The sequence below is a fragment of the Podarcis gaigeae genome (genome assembly GCF_964106915.1).
Source record: "Podarcis gaigeae genome assembly, chromosome: 6".
NCBI classification, from domain to species: Eukaryota; Metazoa; Chordata; class Lepidosauria; order Squamata; family Lacertidae; genus Podarcis; species Podarcis gaigeae.
This window is the reverse complement of record NC_139682.1, coordinates 96,897,573-96,918,746: the sequence shown is the minus strand read 5'-3', so window position 1 is coordinate 96,918,746 and position 21,174 is coordinate 96,897,573. Positions and strand designations below refer to the sequence as shown.

At 41.8% G+C, this 21,174-nt stretch overlaps 1 protein-coding gene across 40 annotated transcripts in view; it reads left to right on the top strand.

The window, feature by feature from the left end:
* PRRC2C (proline rich coiled-coil 2C) overlaps positions 1-21,174 on the top strand; it is an 83,637-nt gene that overhangs the window by 22,101 nt on the left and 40,362 nt on the right. For all 40 annotated transcript variants that reach the window (XM_083743708.1, XM_083743709.1, XM_083743705.1 and 37 more), the window contains 10 exons: positions 1,079-1,616; positions 3,767-3,933; positions 4,779-5,040; positions 7,195-7,408; positions 8,618-10,993; positions 12,285-12,490; positions 12,858-13,012; positions 18,156-18,504; positions 19,350-19,435; positions 19,780-19,965. In XM_083743708.1, the coding sequence (XP_083599834.1) occupies positions 1,079-1,616; positions 3,767-3,933; positions 4,779-5,040; positions 7,195-7,408; positions 8,618-10,993; positions 12,285-12,490; positions 12,858-13,012; positions 18,156-18,504; positions 19,350-19,435; positions 19,780-19,965 (4,539 nt within the window). The remainder of the gene's footprint in view (positions 1-1,078; positions 1,617-3,766; positions 3,934-4,778; positions 5,041-7,194; positions 7,409-8,617; positions 10,994-12,284; positions 12,491-12,857; positions 13,013-18,155; positions 18,505-19,349; positions 19,436-19,779; positions 19,966-21,174) is intronic.

Genomic DNA, 21,174 nt, shown 5'->3' with positions numbered 1-21,174 from the left:
TTTACAGCATTAAAACATCAAACTAAACAATACAGAATAAAACAAATTCAAGCTTCAAGGAAAATATTTCAGATTCTTCTCCAATTGACATTTTGCTTCTCCCTTATTTATTTACCCACTTAATTTATATAGCTTGCCCCATAGCAGAAGTACTGTAGGGAGCCAGTAGTGTGGTATAGTGGTTTAGAGTATTGAACTTGGACCTTGGAGGACAGGGTCAAATCCCTACTCAGTCATGAAGCTCACTGGGTGACCTTGGGCCAGTCACAGCCTCTTAACCTATGTCACAGGGTCATTGTAGGGAGTAACTGAGGAGGAGGGTGATACATGTACTGTACTGAAAAAGGTGGGATATAAACGCAATAAATAAGTTCTTCTGCTTAGCTTCTTAAGGACCCAACCAGATGGGGATGTCATTTGCCAACCCGGCATACAGAGATCTCCACATGGTTGCAGTTGGGAATTTCTAACACCGCATATAAGAAATAAAAGAAGCAATAATATATTTTAAAATCCTGCAGCACCCTGCACAGCGCATTGCAATTGCTACAACAGACAGAAAAATAATTTTAAGTGTTCTGCCAAGACCCTTTGCAATTTTCCAAGTGGTCCATGGGTGGGAGGAGTTTGGAAACCACTGCTGGCAAATATTTATTGCAGCTTTTTATTTATTCTTTGCTTGTCAGTTTACAACGAATTGAAAAGATGCTTTTAGAGTAGTAGGTGTTTGCAGTGCCCTTAGCCCTAGCTTTATTCTCTGTTAAGATAAAGTTTTCTTCCTCCTTACAACTTTTAATTGAGGCCCAGTCTTCTGCACAGCTGCCCAACTAGGGGGAAATAAATAGAACTCCAGGATTTCCAACAGAATTGCACATTTCTAGTTTGCATTGCTTGTGATCAGCACTTCACTTGTTAGGCCTAACTTTAGTGTGAGACCCTCTGACAGTTCATAGATTGAAGACCCCTGTTTCAGAGTTGCTAAAAGAACCATAGAATCACTTTGCATATACACTTCTGTAGTGGGTCTAAAACTGCCTTTGTTTGAGACTCTTGCACTTTTTTATTTCAAAAAACATAGCATCCACTTCCAGATCGCTTGACAGGGCCAGGAAAGCAAGGTCCCTTTCCTCCTAGGCCAACACCAGATGAGGATGAAATTTGGAAACAGAGGCGAAGACAGCAAGCAGAAGTATCTGCAGCTGTAGAGCGAGCCCGTAAAAGGCGAGAGGAAGAGGAGCGAAGAATGGAAGAGCAAAGAAAAGCAGCATGTGCTGAAAAGCTAAAACGGTTAAATGAGAAATTTGGCTGTGTAACAAAACCACCCCGAGAAGACCCACTGAAAGAGAAAGAAAAAGAGAAGGAGAAGGAGAAGGATACTGATAAGGAGAGGGGAAAAGTAAGTGAAAAGGAAAAAGACACAGTGATAGAAAAGGAAAGGGAAGAAAAAGAAAACCAAGAGAGGGAAAAGGAAGCAGAGAAGGAAAGGGAAAAAGTGGAGAAGGAAGAAGCAGAAGAGAAACCCAAAGCTGAAGTGTCTGAACCTCAAGAGCCAATCACTCCATCTGTTACAGTTGAGAAGCCACAAGAAAGTGAAAGCAGCAGTAAAGAGGAGAGAGGTTTGTACCAGTTATTTTGTTTGTTTAAAGTAAGCAACTTGCTGTCTGTAACTAGCATCCTAAATATAGCACTGCCTAAGAACTGTACAGTGGTACCTCGGGTTGCAAACACCTCGGGTTACAAACACTTTGGGTTACAGACTCAGCTAACCTGGAAGTAGTACCTCAGGTTAAGAACTTTGCTTCAGGATGAGAACAGAAATCACGCGGCCGCGGGAGGCCCCATTAGCTAAAGTGGTGCCTCAGGTTAAGAACGGTTTCAGGTTAAGAACGGACCTCCGGAACGAATTAAGTTTGTAACCAAAGGTACCACTGTACTGCTTTTAGTTTTGAATATATTGAAGGAAATGTCGTAAATTGTTTCAGAATGCCTCATGGGAAGCAATTCATAAATGAGATAAAGAGCAACTGCATTCAGCATCTTGTAAACTAAGGCTAGAAGACAAAGCTTACTTGGTTGTGATTACATGTACCTAGATCAGTGGTTTTCAACACTGTGGTGCCTTGAATTATGGGTCAGGGGTGCTGCAGGCAACACTGGCCTCTGTTCCTCTTTCCTTCCCTCCGTCCCTTCTCTGATGCCCTCTCAAGTCTCTGCCTCCTAAAGGCTTGCACAGCTGTTTGTTGCAGCAGCGCTGACTACAAGCTCTCCAGGTGAATGGTGCCACTGGTGCTGGCCAGGGGGTGCTGGTTGCCAGGAGCTGAGGCAGCCTTGGAAGGGAACCCAGCCAGCCAGTCTACCCCAGCCCTTGCTGTTGAGAATGGACAAACCAGTGGGAGTCTGGGCAGGCAGGCACTGCGCTCGCCTTTCTGGTGCTTGCTGTGTGCAAGGCGTGCCTGGAAGCTGAGTGCCTAGTGCTGATAGGGAGCCTTTCCACCATGCAGGCCCTGCAGCACCCACTGCTGCTTCCCCTTGGGCCACTAAGGCTGGGGGCATCCTTTTCCCAGGCCCCTGGGGGGCAGTGTGAGGAGGCACCTCTCTTTGGGGCAGGGTGTGCAGCTCGGAGACCAGGACCAGCAGCAGCAACTGCCTGGATGACTCTCAAGGAGAAGAGAGGAGAAAGGAGGCTGCAGGAACACTCCACGAGAGAGGGTGTTCGAAAAAGGGTGAGAGGTTGCCAGCTCTGCAGACAAGGGGTGACATAACTGGGCTCCTGAACCGCACAGGGTGCCGCAGAAATAATGTAGTTGGTCAAGGAAGCCGTGAACTCAAAAAGGTTGAAAACCTCTGGCCTAGATTACAAAGTAGCATTTGTAATATCTGAAATAATCTTCTGACAGAAAGTTTATAAGGTGGGTTTAAAACAAACCATCCTGATGAAGGCCTGAAAGGTCAGGAGCAAGATGCATTTGCAAGTTTTGTCCAATCAGTTTTGAACAGTATGTGCCACAGTGCAGATAAATATGTATATTAAAAACATTGCTTCAATCCTGCATGCATTAAAGTTAATGGGGTTTTAGTTGCATGACTGTCACCAGGATTGCGGCCAATGTACACATTGCTAAAAAAGCAAGCTGTCACTTCTGTTTATTAACAGAGTGCTTAATTTGCAATGGGAGCTGCTTCAGTGACAGCTTCCAAAAAGCCTCTAAAAACACGTGGTTTTAATCTGCACATCTATTCCAGATTTATGGAGATGGAATTCTTGTTTAAGGTGAGATTTCTAAACCGTTTGTAGATCAGGAGCATAATAGGTAACGGCCTCTGTTTATTACAAGGTGTCCTGAACTGTGGTCTGTGCACTTTCCAGAGCTTACGTACCTATTTCCATGGGGTGTGCTTTCAAGGCAACATTTTCTTACCTGTGCCACATTTGTGTAGTTTCTGCCTCTCCTATTCCCCTGTTTCAGCATTGCTTTGTCATGATGTCCAGTAAGTCTTTTAAAAAACCCACCGACATGAATAGCCCTGTTCAGGGAAGTTTTTAACGTGTGATATTTCAGTGTATTTTTGGTTTCTATGGAAGCCGCCCAGAGTGGCTGGGGAGGCCCAGCCAGGTGGGCGGGGTATAAATAATAAATAATAATAATAATAACAATAATAATTTAAGATAATTGGAGTGGTTTTTGAGTTTGAACTTGTAATCATCCATATTTATCATCCATGGTGCTAATGTTATTTTTCTCTTGCATTCCCCACCCCTGGACAGTGTGTCAGGCTATTTCCACCACTCAAGAAAGCAATCATAGTGAAAGAGAAAGAGAAAGTTCTCACGAAAGCGAGACTGATTCTGGTGCTCAGCCTCGTCCTGCTATTTCTTCTGGCTATTCAAAACAGTTTCAGAAATCATTGCCACCAAGGTTTCAGAGACAACAGGTAAAAGAATAGCACTTTGAGATTAATACATATAGTTATTAAATTGTGGGAGATGAAGTTATGGGTTGGTTTGGTGTTTTCCCCTTGCTTTTATTATGTATTTATTTATTTTGCATTTCTGCACTTTGAACTGCTGTGAGATCTTCAAATCAAGGATGGTATACAAAATAAATTAATTAATTAAATTTGCATTCTCAGGGTGAATAATCTTAAAACTTTTTTTGGGGAGGGAATTGTGATTTCTGGTTAAGGGGAGACACCAGACAAGTAACTAAACTTTAAGGTGTGGGTAACATGCAGTAGTTGGCAAGTAATAACTTCCCGTATTCATAAGTGTTTTGTAACCTTTGCTGTTATTCAATGATCTGTCAGCCATAGCTTGCCATCTATCATATTTAAGATTTGCAAATGTTACCATGCATTCAAATTACTGTGCCAGATGATTCATTTGTCTGTCCACTATGTTCCTCAGGGCTAAGATAGGCTTGTCTTCCCCATCCAGGTTTTTCCAATAATGGTCCTCCTTGTTTCCTTCTTTTTGTCCTCAGCGACCTAGTACAGTCACAATACTTCCAACTGCTAATCCCTCCTGTCCTTATTCTTAACCATGGCTAAGGTTTATGTCTATTGTCTTGGCCATATCTAGCAAACATTAACCTCATAATCAGAGCTTGAAGCTTAAGAGCATTATGTGTGTACCAATGAATTATTGGGTTCAATTGGAATTGGAGCATCGCCAAAAAAGCTCTGAAATAAGGTGCCTAAAACATTTTTAGAGGAAAAACTTGTTTAAAAGCAATTTGCTATAGCTTATCAAAAATTTCATATTTTCTCTTGCTTTATAGGAGCAGATGAAACAGCAACAGTGGCAGCAGCAGCAGCAGCAGCAGCAGCAAGGGGTCCTACCACAGTCTACACCTTCTCAGCCTTCTGCTGGCCCTGTTCCCCCCCCACCACCACATAGACCGCTCTATCAGCCCATGCAGCCACACCCCCCACATTTGGCTTCTATGGGCTTTGATCCACGGTGGCTCATGATGCAGTCTTATGTGGATCCACGAATGATGTCAGGAAGGCCTGCTATGGATATGCCACCCATGCATCCAGGTACAAATCTCACCTGTACTAAAGGTGTTTAGAGTTCTAAAGCCCTAAATGGTTTGGGACGAAGGTCCCTAATGGTTTGCCTACTCTAATGTGAATCGGTATGGCAATTGAGATCCTCCTTTGGTTGGCTCATTTTAGACTGATGGCTACTGAAGAAGTTGCTTCTGTATTTGCATCCAGCTAGTGGAACTCCTTCTTAAAAGAGATGCATCTTACACCTTTGTTATATCCTAGCAAAACCTGTTCTGTTTGTGTGGAATTATGGTACTCTAATTTTGGCGACTTAATTTATTGTTCTATGTGGTGTGTTTCACTACAATTGGCTGCCCAGTTTATTTAGTAGATGTTTACTGACTGCTAAATTAGAGAGTTGCTGTATTGTTGTTGTTTTCAAAAGGGGTGGTTTATGTCTGTTTGCTGTTATCCCACTGGTCCAAACATATTTTCTTCTATGACTACATGACGGCTGATCTCTAGGGATACCTCCTACCTCCCTAAAGTCTTTTCTCCTGCCTTTATAGTGAACGAGTTCCAAGTCTGCACTGTTCTGCTGATTTTTATCTGATTTGTGCAAGGTTCCTCTTTTGTAGGCAAGGGAGAGAAAGGAGACAGCAGTAGTGAACACTGTTCTTTCCAGGCTGAGCTTATTCATGGCCCACAGTTCTTAAGACTGTGAACAAGCCTCACACCTGCGTTTCATTCCCCTTCCCCTTTGCAAATAATTCAACAGAGGCAGGAGGGGTGGATAAGTGCATTTAGGCTTGCCTTTACAACCTTTGTTCAGGCTCATTGAGCTCTTCAATGCAGGGTGTGGGTCCCAGTCCCTGCTACCTTTTTTCATCTGCCTCCTCTTGGGATTTCTGCATGTTTATTTCTCCTCCGTCAGCTGAACCCATTCTTTGAGGGGCATATAGGATTAAGTGTGGGCAAAGTCCTGTTATACATTCCTTTGAAATGTTTTTTTGGTGATGCACAGTGGAATCCTACTACCTGACCTGTTCTTGGCATGATTAAGATACAGTGGTATCTTGGTAGTCGATTGCCTTAGTTGTCAGGGAAAAATCGGCTCCCAAACGTTGCAAACGCAGAAGTGAGTGTTCTGGTTTGCAAATGTTTTTTGGAAGTCGAACATCTGGTGTGGCTTCCTATTGAGTGCGGGAAGCTCCTGCAGCCAATTGGAAGCCGCACCTTGGTTTTTGAACTGTTCCGGGAGTCGAATGGACTCCTGGAACAGATTAAATTCAAGAAACAAGGTACCACTGTAATTCCAGAGGCTTCTTCCTGTTCCCAACCCCTCTCTGTGGGCCTAAGGCACTTTATTGGGGTTCTGTCCAGCTTAGGAAAGCTCTCTAGAAATTGCATTGTCCTTGAGCACAGTCTATCAAGAAAATTGCTATGTAAGTTTTACTTGTGATAGCATAGTTGTTGCTCATTTCAGAGGAGTCTGGCTAAGATATCTCTTTGACAGACAGCAGAAAGCTGCAGGTGCTTTTTTGTTTTTGTTTTATTTTAAGCTCTGTTACAAATAGGAAATTGCTGAATACCAGCATCAGTAATTAGTAACATTACTAAACATTACATTAAATGCTGCCAGTTGTACTCTGTTACCTTTAGGCTTTTCTTTCCACGGAACATATTCAAAAGTCAGGATGTGCCATGGTGAAGAGGGGAGGGATCTTAAGAGGCTTTCAAAATGTGCTGCTATATTTTTTAATGGGCAAGCAGGAAGGTTCTAGCCTTTGTAGAGTTTTGTGCTAGGCACAGATTCTAAGTACTGTGATGTTGTATGCTAGTGAGTCTGTCACAGTACTTCATGAAGAAAACTTTACAAGCTTTAGAAAAGTCACTCCACAACAAAATTTCTTTGTGAGAGGAATTTTTTTATTAACAGCTTCTAAATTTAAAAATTCCATTTGTAAGATCATCTTGATGTGTAGGGTTCTGACACAACGGAACACTGTGACGAGTGCCAAAGTGCACGGAAACGCCATTTACCTTCCCATAGCAGCGGTATGCTTTCAAACTGCTAGGTTGGCAGAAGCGAGGACAGAGCAAAGGGAGCTCACCTCGTCATATAGATTTGAACCGCTGACCTTTCAGTTACTTTTTTGAGCTGTATGGTTTAACTTCTTAATTTCAATATCTCCATTATAGGAATAATACCTCCTAAGCCACTTCTAAGAAGGGACCAGATGGAAGGAGCAGGAACTGCTGCGGACTCTTTTGATCATGTTACTCGATCAGCAAGGGAGCATGCTATTCCTCTGCCAGAACCGCGCATGGTGTGGGGGTCAGAACCCTATCCTCTTGCAGAGCCTCAGCAGACTAGCAATCCCCCCAAAATCCTAGAAGACACTGAAGATCCAAGGTAAGCTTTGGGGTTCTCTTACTGTATTCTGTTTATCTTTTTCTGCATTATCCTACTGCATCTTGTGCATTTCACATACCATAAAACAGGCCTAGGGAATATCTGGCTCATGGGCCAAGTTAGATCCATCTAGGGTTCTGATTTGGCCCACAAGATTGTTTCCCCAAACCACTTCCTGTTGCCTAATACCAGACATATGTGATGCCAGTTGATATATAGGTAAGGATGCAGCTGCAAAGGAACAATTATGAGCTTAAAATGGGCTCCCACTTGTTCTTTTACAAGGATAGCTCACTGTTAAGGAATCTCACTGGGATGTGTTGTACTAGGGAGTTCTTGATGGGTTCACCTGAGGGGTCTGAAGCTGAAAGCAAGACCTTTGAATGTGTGCTTTCAGCTGTTTGGTTTTCACAGTGCAAAGGGACTCACTTTCAGTGGGGCCTTTTGAAGTTGTTACCTGAAGTCAGCTGTCAAAGTGGTCTTTGGGGGAGGTTGGGATCTGGCCTGCAGACAAAGCTTGTGATAGTCCAAGTGTGTTGAGCATAAAATCCAATAACCAATTGCAAGGGGCTACGCTGTTGTTTGCAAATAACAAATGCCTTGCTTCAAGTTGTAAGACTATATTAGGGACACATTTGGGGGCACAAAAGATATTTCTCAAATGGGTAGTATGTGTTTTCTCTCTAGGGATTCATTAATCCACAGTATGCAAGGTTGGACTCTGACTATAATCTTTGTAACTGCTCTGGCTTTGTACACTTTCAAATATGAAGGGATACAATGAGCTGAGTTTTTTGCATGGTAGACCTTCAGTAATACAGCTAGAATGTTCAGTGTACCTCATATATTTTATTGAATCTGAAGTGACCGGCAGAATGATTCTACCTAATTGGCTGCTTCAGGGGTTTGTTAGTGCAATTTGGGGGTGGGGGTGGGCATGGACACCATTGGCATGGCCAGTTGTCAGGGCAGGGGTGATGAGAGTTGTAATCCAGCAACATCTGGAGGCCAAAGGCTAGCCACCCCTGTTTTAGCCTTGTCCCCCACCACAAGTTCATTGGCTAAAATGCTCTCCAGAAATGATTTTCTGTCTCTTGTGAATATTGTATGGGCTAATCCTACAGCAGTTGTCCTGCATTCTTTTTATCATGTTTAATATATAGAGACTTTGATAGGAATTCAACTTAAATTGTGGCTTCCTTCTTTTAGGCCTGAGGCACTTCTGGATCAAGAACACATAGCTGTTCAAGAGGTTTACGCAGCAGAACAGATTCATTTGGACTCTCAGACAAAGGTGGACTTCTTCAAAGAACCCAGTGAAATGAGTGTACAGAAGACTTCAGTCAGGACTTTAGAAGATGCTCAGCCTCACCAAACTGACACACCTGCTCCTGCGCTGAGTTTTGAAGTAAATGCAGAAAATGTCTCCCAGATCTCCAAGGAAGAGGAAATGCTTGTAGAAGAGAGCAATACTTCCCTGAAGAGCATTTCTCATGGGTCAAGCCATTCTCTGAAATCTGAAGACCAAGCAAATGATTCACAATCAAATGTTTCCAAAGTCAGCAGCAGACACATTGAGCCAAAAGAACCAGTTCTTGAAAGAATAGATAGTAAACTGAAAAAAGAAGTGTTTGTAACTAATAGGCTGTCTGAAGGACCAAAGCCTGAAAAACCCTTTAAGCCTAAATCTGAAACTAGGTGGGGTCCAAGACCAGGTTATGGGAGAAGAGAGGAAGGTAGTGATAGGCCAGTGAGAAGGTCTGGTCCTATTAAAAAGCCTATCCTTCGAGATATGAAAGAAGAGCGTGAGCAAAGAGAAGAGCGTGAACAAAAGAAGGAAAGGGAAGGAGAAAAACTGACAAATGAGAGAGCTAGCAAGATTGAGAAAAAGGAACAGTCTCAGGTTCCACCTCCCAGGCTAGAACCAGAGAAGACCACCACTGGTGGTAAAAAGGCCTTGCAAAGCACACCACAAGCTTCAGACTGCGCAGATGCTCCTGTGCAGTCCACAGTTACACCTGCTGTGCAGCAGCCTCTCATTGTCCAGCAGCCTGCAATCGTACCACCAGTGTCTCAGCAGCCACCTGCAGTACAGACATCTCCACCCATAGCTCCACAGCTGCCTAGTCCACAAATTACTGTTGAGCTTCCATCCCTTACTATCCAGCAGCTACCAGTTCAGCAGCCTGTCAGCACAACAAAGGAAGAAAAGCAGCCAGAGAAAGTAATCAACAAAGAACGAACTGTAGAGAGACCTCGTATGGAAACTAGACCTGTGAAAAGAGAACCTGGTTTGCCTCCCAGAACATACTGGAAAGAAGCTAGGGATAGGGACTGGTTTCCAGACCAAGGATACAGAGGCAGAGGACGTGGAGAATATTATTCTAGAGGACGAAGCTACAGAGGTTCTTATGGAGGCAGGGGTCGAGGTGGGAGAGGCCACAATAGAGACTATCCACATTACAGAGACACTAAGCCTCGTGTGGAGCACGTGCCTTCTGGTCCTCTTAGGCAGCGAGAAGAGAGTGAAACCCGTAGTGAGAGCTCCGATTTTGAAGTAGTTCCGAAACGGCGAAGACAGAGAGGCTCAGAAACTGACTCTGACAGTGAAGTGCATGAAAGTGCAAGTGACACCCTTCTTTCAGACAAGGACAGCTTAAGCAAAGGCAGACACCCAAAGAGAGAAGAAAAGACAGATGTCAAAAAGCCTGCAAAAGCCATATTGTCTTATAAACCTGAACATAATATCCGAGGGGACAATAGGGTTTTAGACAAAACTTACGGGAGGGAAGATGAGAATAAACCCAAACCAGGATTTCTTCCTAAAGGAGAACCTTCTAGACGTGGCAGGGGGGGCATGTTCAGACGTGGGGGTAGAGATCCCGTTGGCCGTCCACCTCGGCCGTCTACTCTTAGGAAACCAGGATACAGAGAGAATCAGTGGAACCCAAGGCAGATGGAACCCCCAAAACTTGAAGATGGGGAGCCCCCACAAAGGCACGACCATTATGGTTCTATATCACTGGATAAAAGGCCACCTGCGAAGTTTGAGAGAAAATTTGATCCTACTCGGGAAAGGCCTCGTAGGCAAAGACCTGCACGACCTCCCAGGCAAGATAAGCCACCACGCTTTAGGCGTCTAAAAGAGAGAGAAGCAGCATCAAAAATAAGTGAAGCCACAACCAGCTCATCATCAAGTGCTGCAATGAGTAGCGCAGTTAATGAACAGCCAAGCACTACTTTGGAGGTGTCAGGAAGTAAGACACCAGACCTGTCCAATCAGAACTCCTCAGACCAAGCAAATGAAGAGTGGGAAACTGCTTCAGAAAGTAGTGATTTCAATGAGAGGCGTGAGAGGGATGAAAAAAAAATAGCAGATGTTACAGCACAGGTAGCTGCTAAGACTGGGGAAAGCACACTAGCCCCCAAAAGGGAAATAGCCAAGAGAAGTTTTTCCAGTCAGCGGCCTGGGATTGATCGGCAAAATCGTCGTGGAAATTGTGGGCCACCCAAATCTGGACGGAACTTCTCAGGGCCAAGAAATGAAAGGAGAAGTGGCCCTCCAACAAGAACTGGGAAAAGGGGGTAAGTATGTTTGCCATTGGAAGATTGATGCAGAAATTTCATTCAATTACTGAGTTCACTGGAAACTTAAAAATAGATTCACTTAACCAAATTGGTTTAAAGAGCTATGACCTTTCAGTGGGTTTGAGTTAACTAGCTTTGATAAGTGGTATCTAATGATTGCAAAATAAATGGAAAATTGAGGTGATAATTATGGATAGAGACAGAAAGCTGTGAAGAACAAACCACCATCCAGCAATGATGCTTGCCCCAAATTATTCTTGTCTCCGGCACCTGTAACCCCAACTGCTTTTTACCTTTTTAAAGTTTATTTCCTCATATACAAGTTGTGGAATTGAGTCACTTACTCTTTTGTGTTAAAGTCTGGTGAGGAAGTATAATTTTCTGCACCAGTTCCAGGAGTTTTCCCAAACACCTTACTAAAACAGAATCTCTTTAGCTAACCAAATTGAACCTTGATCAGTCCTTGTAGCTCAGTGTAGGCAGAGGAAAAACAAATTTGTGGGTCACATCCAATTAAATTATACTCTGATTAGACCCACTGAAATTAATAGTGCTAAACTATTCATAGTCAAATTATTCAGAGCAGGACTAGCACTGCCTACAACCCTGAAACAGCAACTCCTCCAGTAGGTGTTTCAAGCATCTACAAATTTGCCTTTAGAAGTTGTTGGGAGAAGTGTTTCATCAGATACTTTTTCCTATACTGTATCTGAATCAAAACATCTAGAGATGCCTTTCTTGCCATTAAAATAGGCTATACTCAAAACAAATGTATAAGTCTATAGGCTAAAAGATACCTGTCTTATGTAGAGACAGACCGTTGGTCCATCTAACCTAAACAGACAGACAGCTGCTCCAAGGCTTTTAGGCAGGACTCTTTCACAGCTGTATCTACCAGGACATGGCAGGGCATGCAAGTCATGTATTCTACCACCAGGTTTTACCCCCCATAAAATCCCCACTTTTGGTATTTCCAGGGAAATATCAATAGCACTCCTGTAGTTAAGTTCTACCTCTAAATTATTGTTGAACAATTTCACCCACTTAAGTTTTGAACTAGACCAAATGCACCTCCCATTAGTTTTTCTTCCTACAACTTGGTTATAGGCTCTTTGCCATCTTTCTATTTCCTTTGTCATTTCTCAGTATCTTTTCTGAATTCATTGTGAGGCACAGAATGGAGCGTGTTAGCTTCAACTAAAGTCTTATTAAAGTTCTATGTAGCTCTATCTCTCCCTTCTCCACCTTTTGCTATACAATGCTATCTCATTTTGTGTTTATGATACAGACCATTTGAAGAACAAGCTGCAGTTGTGATTAGTGCTGAAACAGTTGGGAGCAGTTTACATCCAGAAGAAAGTGGGAACAGTGCTGCTGCCCTGAAAGGTTCCAAGGATCCCAACATCAAGAAGCGAGAAGAGCCCAAAGCTGGTCCAAAGAAACCGAAAGAGAAAGTGGATGCAATTTCTCAATTTGACCTTAACAACTATGCAAGTATGTACTGGAAGCTCCTATTCAGAATCTTAAATGTATTACAGGTGCACACAGACACACACACATTTATGTGGGGGTTATGTTCCGAGACACTGCACACATCAGTGAAATTGTGTATATTTGAAACACCATTGGAAAAAGCCTGCAAACCCCCCATTCCACCACACCCTACTCTGCCTCTTGTGTGACTTTTTGGACCACTATCAGGTTTGGCGTATGCACACATACTGAACGTGCATAAATGGGTCTGCAGTATAATAGTATTTTATTTTGGTTTTTTTCTGCCATTTGAACCAACCCCACAGATGATGGCTTCATTTATTTGAATAGGGGTTAATTATAACTAAATTTTGGACCTTCATTACAGGTGTTGTGATTATTGATGACCACCCTGAAGTGACAGTAGTTGAAGATTCCCAGTCCAATTTGAACAATGATGGTTTTACTGAAGTGGTATCAAAAAAGCAACAAAAACGCCTGCAAGATGAGGAACGCAGGAAGAAGGAAGAGCAAACAGTGCAGGTTTAGTATCATATGTATCATCTCTCTCTGTCCCAGGCATCTTTTTTGTACACCTTATTTAATATGTGCCTATGCAGTGCATTCCTGCCCTCCATTGTGAGCTCACACTTGCATGAATAACTCAGTAGCAAGAGTTCTCTAAAAGCATTGTTCACTTGAGCTGGTTACTTTCTGAAATAGTCTTACTCCATGGTGTCAGCCTGTCAGGCTACCCACAAGCTCCAGTTCTCACAGAAGGATGCTGAGTTGCTCAGTTTTGTATGATGCAGTTACTTTTTTTAAAATGTAGTGAATTTCTTATTTATTTGACAGGAACCCTGATTTATTTATTTATTTATTTGCTGGCCCTTTGGTGGAGACTGAAACAGAATAAATAAACATTCTTCAAAAATGTCAAAACCTGTGGTGGAATTTGTAAACCTAACCTTTCATGGCAACACATTTCAGTCTTTATTCTTGCTTACCCATATTCATTGGTCTTATTTGGGAAGTCGCTTAAATTCCAGTTAGCTCTAACAGTGCTTCCTGATAGTCATTGAAGGTCTGGCGTTCCAGCTCTGAGCAACACGTGCTGCTTGCAGTTCATGGCAGATTTCTCAATATAGCAATAAGATCAAATCCTTTGCTTGAGCAGCTGAGTGTTCTCTGGGCTGAGGGCTTCTCCACACTTCCTCTTATCCTGCTGCTTTCCTATGTAGAAAACCTCAAACAATCCTTTGGCACTAAATTGGAGCAAACAACAATTTGGGGTTTCTCTGATTTAGCACTAAAAACTGGGTTTTCCCTGGGAAAAGGAGCAGGGCAAAAAGATATTTCTAAATATATTTGGCAAGGGGAAAAACCGAACATAAAATATAAAATATTGATGCAAAAGAGAGAGGAGGTTGTTCCCTGCTGGATATGAGACTATACTGTGAAGCATCTTACCTTTGTTGGCTGAAGGAATGGATGACATTAGAGAATTCATGTATTCTAGACTTAGAAGGTCATGATAGTATTTTTGGTTGGCACGCTTATTTATGATATGAAAAGGTGAAAGTACATAAAGGATTTACAAATCATATAATTAGGAAAAATATGTGTAGAGTATGGGATAAATGCAAAAATCTATTAGAGGTTAAAACACCACTTTGGCTCTCACTGTTGGAAGCTATAGCGGTAAAGAAAAAATATGAAAGAAGGGTGGACAACTTATAGAAATTTATTAAAATGAGGGAGGAGAGTATCAATTAAAAGAATTTAAGAAATTATCAGGAAAATTAACAGCATGGATACAATATCATCATTTGAATGATGTATTTAAGAAAGATAGGATACGAGGGTTTGGGGAACAAATATTACAACTGGAGAGTGACCTGATGGAATGGAATGTAAAAGTGCTGTCTAAAATGTATAAGATATTATTGGAATGGGAGCCAAAGGATGAGCAAGTAAAATCCTTAATGATAAATTGGGCAATAGATATTGGTCACAATATAGATATGGAGCAAGGGAACAATTGTGGAATATGGATATAAAATTTACAGCATGTTATGTCTAAGAGAAAATTGTATGAAAATGATATATTGATGGGACCTAACACCGAGTAGACTGGCAAAAATGTATAAATCTCAATCAAATAAGTGCTGAAAATGTAAAGCGAAAGAAGGTTCTTTTTATCATATGTGGTGGTTTTGTAGTAAGATTAAAGCTTACTGGGAAATGATATATAATGAATTGAAAAAGATGTTTTAAATCGGGGGTCGGCAAGCTAAGGCCCATGGGCCGGAAGCGGCCCACGGAGGCCGTTTAACTGGCCCGTGAGCTGCCACCGAGCCGCCCGCTCAGCGAGTCCCCACGCATTGCGCTAAACTGGCACAGCACAGCATGGGGACTCTCTTCCGTGGCTACGGAATTCGCTTCTGAGCAGGTGCACATTTTGGCATCTGGGCAGGCACAGAAGGGATTTCTGGCGTCGCACTGCGCAGATAAGCCTCGCCGACCCCTGCTTTAAATAATGTTTGTTAAAAAAACCCAGAAGCTTTCTTTTTGGGAATTATAGGGACAGAACTACCCAAACTATATTGAAATTTATTCATGTATGTGACTACAGCTGCAAGAATGTTACTTGCCCCCAAATGGAAAGAAGTCCCAGCAAAAGAAGAATGGATACAAAAACTTACCGGAAAAACATGAAAATGGAAATAGTTTGTTGAATATTTACAAACAAACTGTAAACAGAGAAGAACATTGACAGAATTATTGTAATAACCTGCAGTTTTATAAGAGTATATATTTAAGGGAGATGAATAAATGAACAAATTAAGTTAATTTAGATATGCCGAAAATATAAAGAATAAATTTAAAGAACTGCAGAAAGAGGAAGAAGGAAGTCAAGTTTTGATATGTTAAAATGGCTGTAAAATTATTGAAATATATATATATATATATATATATATATATGCTTTCGTAGATTTTCACGGGTACAGGAATGCAGGTTTTGGTGTCCTCGGGTGTCTTCCCGTGTAAAAGTTGGGGTGTCTAGGCGACGTTTCGACGAGGTCTCACTCGTCATCTTCAGGCTGGTGCTTTCGGCTTCTTGTTACTGGAACAGAGCGGGATCTCAATGTTTGAGTTCCTATAAATACTGTAGAGGGGGTGTGGTGTCTAGCCTCCAATGTTCTGGGCAGAGAGGAAGTTCCCAGGCTAGTGTGCCTTTTCTTCTTTTGTTCCTTAATTACTTGAGAGATACCTTGAGTGATTTCTTGAGTGGTATCCTGAGTACCACTTAGGTGGGTCATTAGGTGTGGATTAGTTGCTAAAGTCTTTGTGTCTTGACCTCTTGAACTTTGTGAAGAGTTTTCCTGAGAAGATGGCTGTATTGCACTTAGTTGTGCTTTGGCTTGGCTTCGTGTATAGGGGCGAGCTGTGGTTTTGTGGCTTGTGTCAGCCAGATCTGTGTAGGGATTGCAGGGGGGTGCAGCATCCGGAGGTGCCACCATGGATTGGCTACTGGATGGTGTCAGTAATTCATCTGTGGAGAGGGTCTGGGTTTGGGTCTGGTGTGGTTGATTGGTGTTGGCGTTCTGTGTGCCTCTGGATCTGGTGTCAGTTTTTGTGGAGAGGGCTAATTTCCAGATGTCTGGCAAGCGGGATGTGTCGTCACGCTTGTTCATGTTGTGAGGGTGTTTCTCTATCTCGATGGCTTCCATGATTATTCTCTTGTGGTGATGTTCCGTGTTAAAGAGCAATTTGGAATCTGCAAAATTAATTTCGTGTCCTGTTTCTTTCATGTGTTGGAAAAGAGAGGAAGTTTTTTCTTCTTTTTTGACGGCATTCTTGTGTTCTGCGATACGTGCATTTATTCGTCTGTTTGTTTGTCCAATGTACGTGGCTGGGCAGACTTTGCAGGGTATTTCATAGATCCCTTGGTTTTCCAACTGGATTTTATCCTTGGGGTTTCTGAGGATATTGGCTATTTTTTGGTTGGTGCAAAAGGCTGTTTTGATATTGTGTTTATGGAGGATTTTGCTAATTTTATCTGTAGTGCCCTTGATATAAGGAAGGAGGGCCATGCCATTGTTTTCTTCTGTGTCTTGGTTTTTGGGGGGTGTTTCCTTTTGGATTAGCTTCGTAATCCTGTTTTGCTGGTATCCATTGGCAATTAACACATTTGAGAGATTCTGTAACTCAGTTGTCAAGTGGTCTTTGTCAGCCAGGCGTTTGGTTCTGGAGATGAGAGTCTTGGCTACGGAGTTTATTTGTGCAGGGTGGTGGTGTGATTGTGCATGTAAGTAGCGGTTGGTGTGTGTTTTTTTCCGGTAGATAGTGTGTCCTAGGGAGCCAGACCCTCTCCACAGATGAATTACTGACACCATCCAGTAGCCAATCCATGGTGGCACCTCCGGATGCTGCACCCCCCTGCAATCCCTACACAGATCTGGCTGACACAAGCCACAAAACCACAGCTCGCCCCTATACACGAAGCCAAGCCAAAGCACAACTAAGTGCAATACAGCCATCTTCTCAGGAAAACTCTTCACAAAGTTCAAGAGGTCAAGACACAAAGACTTTAGCAACTAATCCACACCTAATGACCCACCTAAGTGGTACTCAGGATACCACTCAAGAAATCACTCAAGGTATCTCTCAAGTAATTAAGGAACAAAAGAAGAAAAGGCACACTAGCCTGGGAACTTCCTCTCTGCCCAGAACATTGGAGGCTAGACACCACACCCCCTCTACAGTATTTATAGGAACTCAAACATTGAGATCCCGCTCTGTTCCAGTAACAAGAAGCCGAAAGCACCAGCCTGAAGATGACGAGTGAGACCTCGTCGAAACGTCGCCTAGACACCCCAACTTTTACACGGGAAGACACCCGAGGACACCAAAACCTGCATATATATATATATATATATATATATATATATATATGAAGATGACGAGTGAGACCTCGTCGAAACGTCGCCTAGACACCCCAACTTTTACACGGGAAGACACCCGAGGACACCAAAACCTGCATATATATATATATATATATATATATATATGTGTGTGTGTGTGTGTGTGTGTGTGTAAAGGAAAGGAACAGGACAAGGGGAAAACCACTCAGACCTGTGCTTTCTAAGCAAGGGACGAGTGGAAGTGTGGACGAACCCTGACTGACCACCAGAGTGCCTCAGGAGTTCACAATCAGGATATTATGAGAATTGAGCCCACTGCTATATTGGCACTGAAAATAAGGAATCAGTTTTGCAACTAGTAGTAGCTAATTGATGTAATGTCATCCATGAGTTCATCCAATCTTTAATTTAGAGTGCCTTAATGCTAGTGGATATCATATCACTGGCAATAAGTTCCATAGGTTAAATTGTATATTGTTTGCAAAAAGTACTTCACCTTGAATGTGCTTCTTTTCAATTTTAGTGGATGGCCATTTTATATTGAGTTCAAATCAGTGTTCCTGCTTACTCTCTCCATATGTCTTGTGATTTAATAAACCTTTCATAAAACCTTCATTTTCCCTATTGTAGCTTAAAAAAGCCCAACTGATGTATATGGGAAAACAAAATATCTAACAGTTCTTTGGAGCAGAGTTTCCATTTCAGTTGTTCTGGGCAGGTAAACTGCAAGCTCTCTTAACAATCTTATATATTTTTAGGTCTGGACCAAAAAGAGTTCAAATGAAAAAGGAAGGTGTCCAAATTCCAAACTACCACCCAGGTTTGCCAAAAAGCAACAGCAGGCGACAGCAGCAGCCGCAGCTGCCACTCAGCAGGTTCAGGTTCAGGCTCAACCGCAACTCCCTCTGCAGTGTGTGTCTCAGATTCCAAGTCCACAGACTTCAGTTCAGCTGCAGCCACAGGCAACCTGTGCAGCAAACAGCAGCACCGAGTATACAGCAACAAGCAAAACTCTTCAGAACACACCATCTCATAACGCTGTAGGAACCGAATTATGGGATAATAAAGTGCCACCTACAACAGTCCTCAATGACATCTCAAAAAAATGTAAGCAAGCCATTTTTTTTCCTCCTGGAAAGACAGGCAAGAAAAAAATGTGTGCTTGAAATCTTGAGTAACAGACAACCTTTCCTGGACACCTCAGTTACTCTTGGGTTGATGCTTTGGAACCTCCCCGTAGATAAGCTGTCCTGTGAAGTGATTTATAATGATGGAGAGCTCCAAGGCTTGTCCACATATACCCATTCTCAGTCCTCCTTTCTCTGACCTCACTGTTCTTATGTATGGGCAGGACTACCCAATGTTTGCGAAAACATTTACTGCCTGCCATTTGCCTTTTATGTGGACACTTTTTTAAAGGGAATTGTTGATAATTATTTACTGCTTTGACATATCTTTGTTCATTTGCATTGCAGGGGGTTGGACTAGATTACCCTCAGAGTCCTTTGCAACTCTACAATTCTATGAGCTTTTTTTTTTACCTAGGCTAATGCCAGTAGGTATTTTTAGGCATTTCAGCTTTAACCAAAAATGAAAAGCTTATTTGATCTTCCCACACATGCCATCCACCTGAACTTTCATTTATTTTCATTGGCCTCTACTACTTGAGAGGAGGATGTAGATAATATAGAAATCAATCTAGAAGCAATAGAATTGCTGAACTCCTAGCATACACTTTACTAATGTGTTCTTTGTGAGCAGATAACTGGGATACTTTCTCCTAAATGTTCTCTTACCATTTCATGCAACATGTTAAAATATTTTGAATTCTTAGCAAGCAGCATGCTGCCTTGCACTAATTTTATGTAAGGGGGGGAATCATAGTTAGTTTGCAATTAGCACTTATACTATCAAATTTTGTTCTAATTCCACCTTGTTCTCTGGACTTTTAGTGGGACCCATTAGCCCTCCCCAGCCTCCTTCAGTCAGTGCATGGAACAAGCCTTTGACATCATTTGGATCAGCTCCATCTCCAGAGGTAATGAACAGACATGTTCTCATCTATTGTTAGCTGTGTTCTAATTTGTCAGTGGCTAGAAGTGAAAAGGCAAAACACATTATCCATTTTGTCAAATGGGTAACTAGTTTTCACAGGTAAAACAGCCATTACTCCTTAGTAGGTAGCTAGCTTACAGGTGTTACATCTTCAAACCAATATCTAATAGCTTAAATAAAACCTGATTGATATGAAATATAATCTTTAATGGTTATAATATAATCTTGCTGATAACATTAGAGCTATGGTGAATTACTTAATTGAATGTTGCAGTATGGAACAAAAGTGTGCCTGTGTTAAACTAAACTTTCTGGGATCCTTACTAGGGAACAACAGTTGGGCAAGAAAGTGGAATTGATTTGGGAATAGAAACTATTCAGTTTGGTGCTCCAGCATCTAGTGGGAGTGACAGTGAAGTTGGCCCAGTTTCAGAGAAGACCTCAGAGAAGCTTCTTGAACCAAAAGAGCAAAGGCAGAAGCAGCCCCGGGCAGGACCTATAAAAGCACAGAAGGTAAGGGAAACGCTCCAACTTTCATGAACTACAGAAGCATTTTAGAAGCTGCATTTTTGTGCCCATGTGTTCCAGCAAGAGGAAATCTAACCAAACTTCTATGATTATGTATCCTGGTTAACATATTTCTGATTATTGGGGGGGGGAGACAATTGAATATTTATGTGGGGTGCTCACAAAATAAACTGCCACATGTTAAAAACTGCTATGATTGCTTGTTGATATGAAACAAATTAACTCACTCCAAAGTCTATACATTTATCTAGGAAAATCAAAAATACAACTTAAGACACTGGAGCATCAAGAATACCTAAATAAGGAAATAATAGAAGAAGAAAAATAGGCAATAATTAAAAATTTATAAGGCACCAGAGATTGCTGCATTTCCAGGATAATAAAAATTGAAACATACTTTCTTACATTGTTTATTGGAATAATGAATTGCAATCCAGTACTTCACTCCTGGAAAAAATGAATTATAACAATTCCCAAAACTAGCAAAAAACATAGGATATGTGGGTTCCTGTAGATCCCAGTGCAAATCTGACCTAACCATGTGGCAGTGGCAGTGGCAAAGGGAGCATATCATCACTGAATGCCCAGCAGAGCTTTATAGAATAGTAAATTGACTGGTCCAGACCAGTATTGTTTCATTAACCATTCAATAGCTTACTGTGAGAGATTTGTGAATCCCTTTATGGGCGAAATCACTCGGATCTATGTCAGACTTTATGCCAGAGCACCATCATGTTACAGCCTGTGGGATAAGTTTCTGTTGTTGTAGCCTGAGGACATGGACAAGACACAGTAGTGAGGTTGACTTGTGTGCCCTCTTGATCTCTGCCCGTGACTGGTAACATCTAGTAGCAGGGATTGACTAGACTGGGGGAGTGGTCAAAGCCTTCCTACAAAGGGAATTATGTGAAGCATCTTGTTTTGTTTTTTGTTTTTTTCATAAATATTTATTAAAGATTTTCTTAATACAATAGAGAAAACAAACAAAATAACATATAATTTTTCAATATTCACATTTTCTTCACTTCTTTGGACTTCCTCACATCTCTCGTTCCTGCGTTCCAAATTTTCGAGCTTTACCCCACAAATTTATCACCTTGTTTCAATTCTTATATTATAATTTTCCAATATTGTATCCCCAATTTTAGATAATTTAACCCAAACCTTAAAGGCTTAATTTTAACATAATATTTA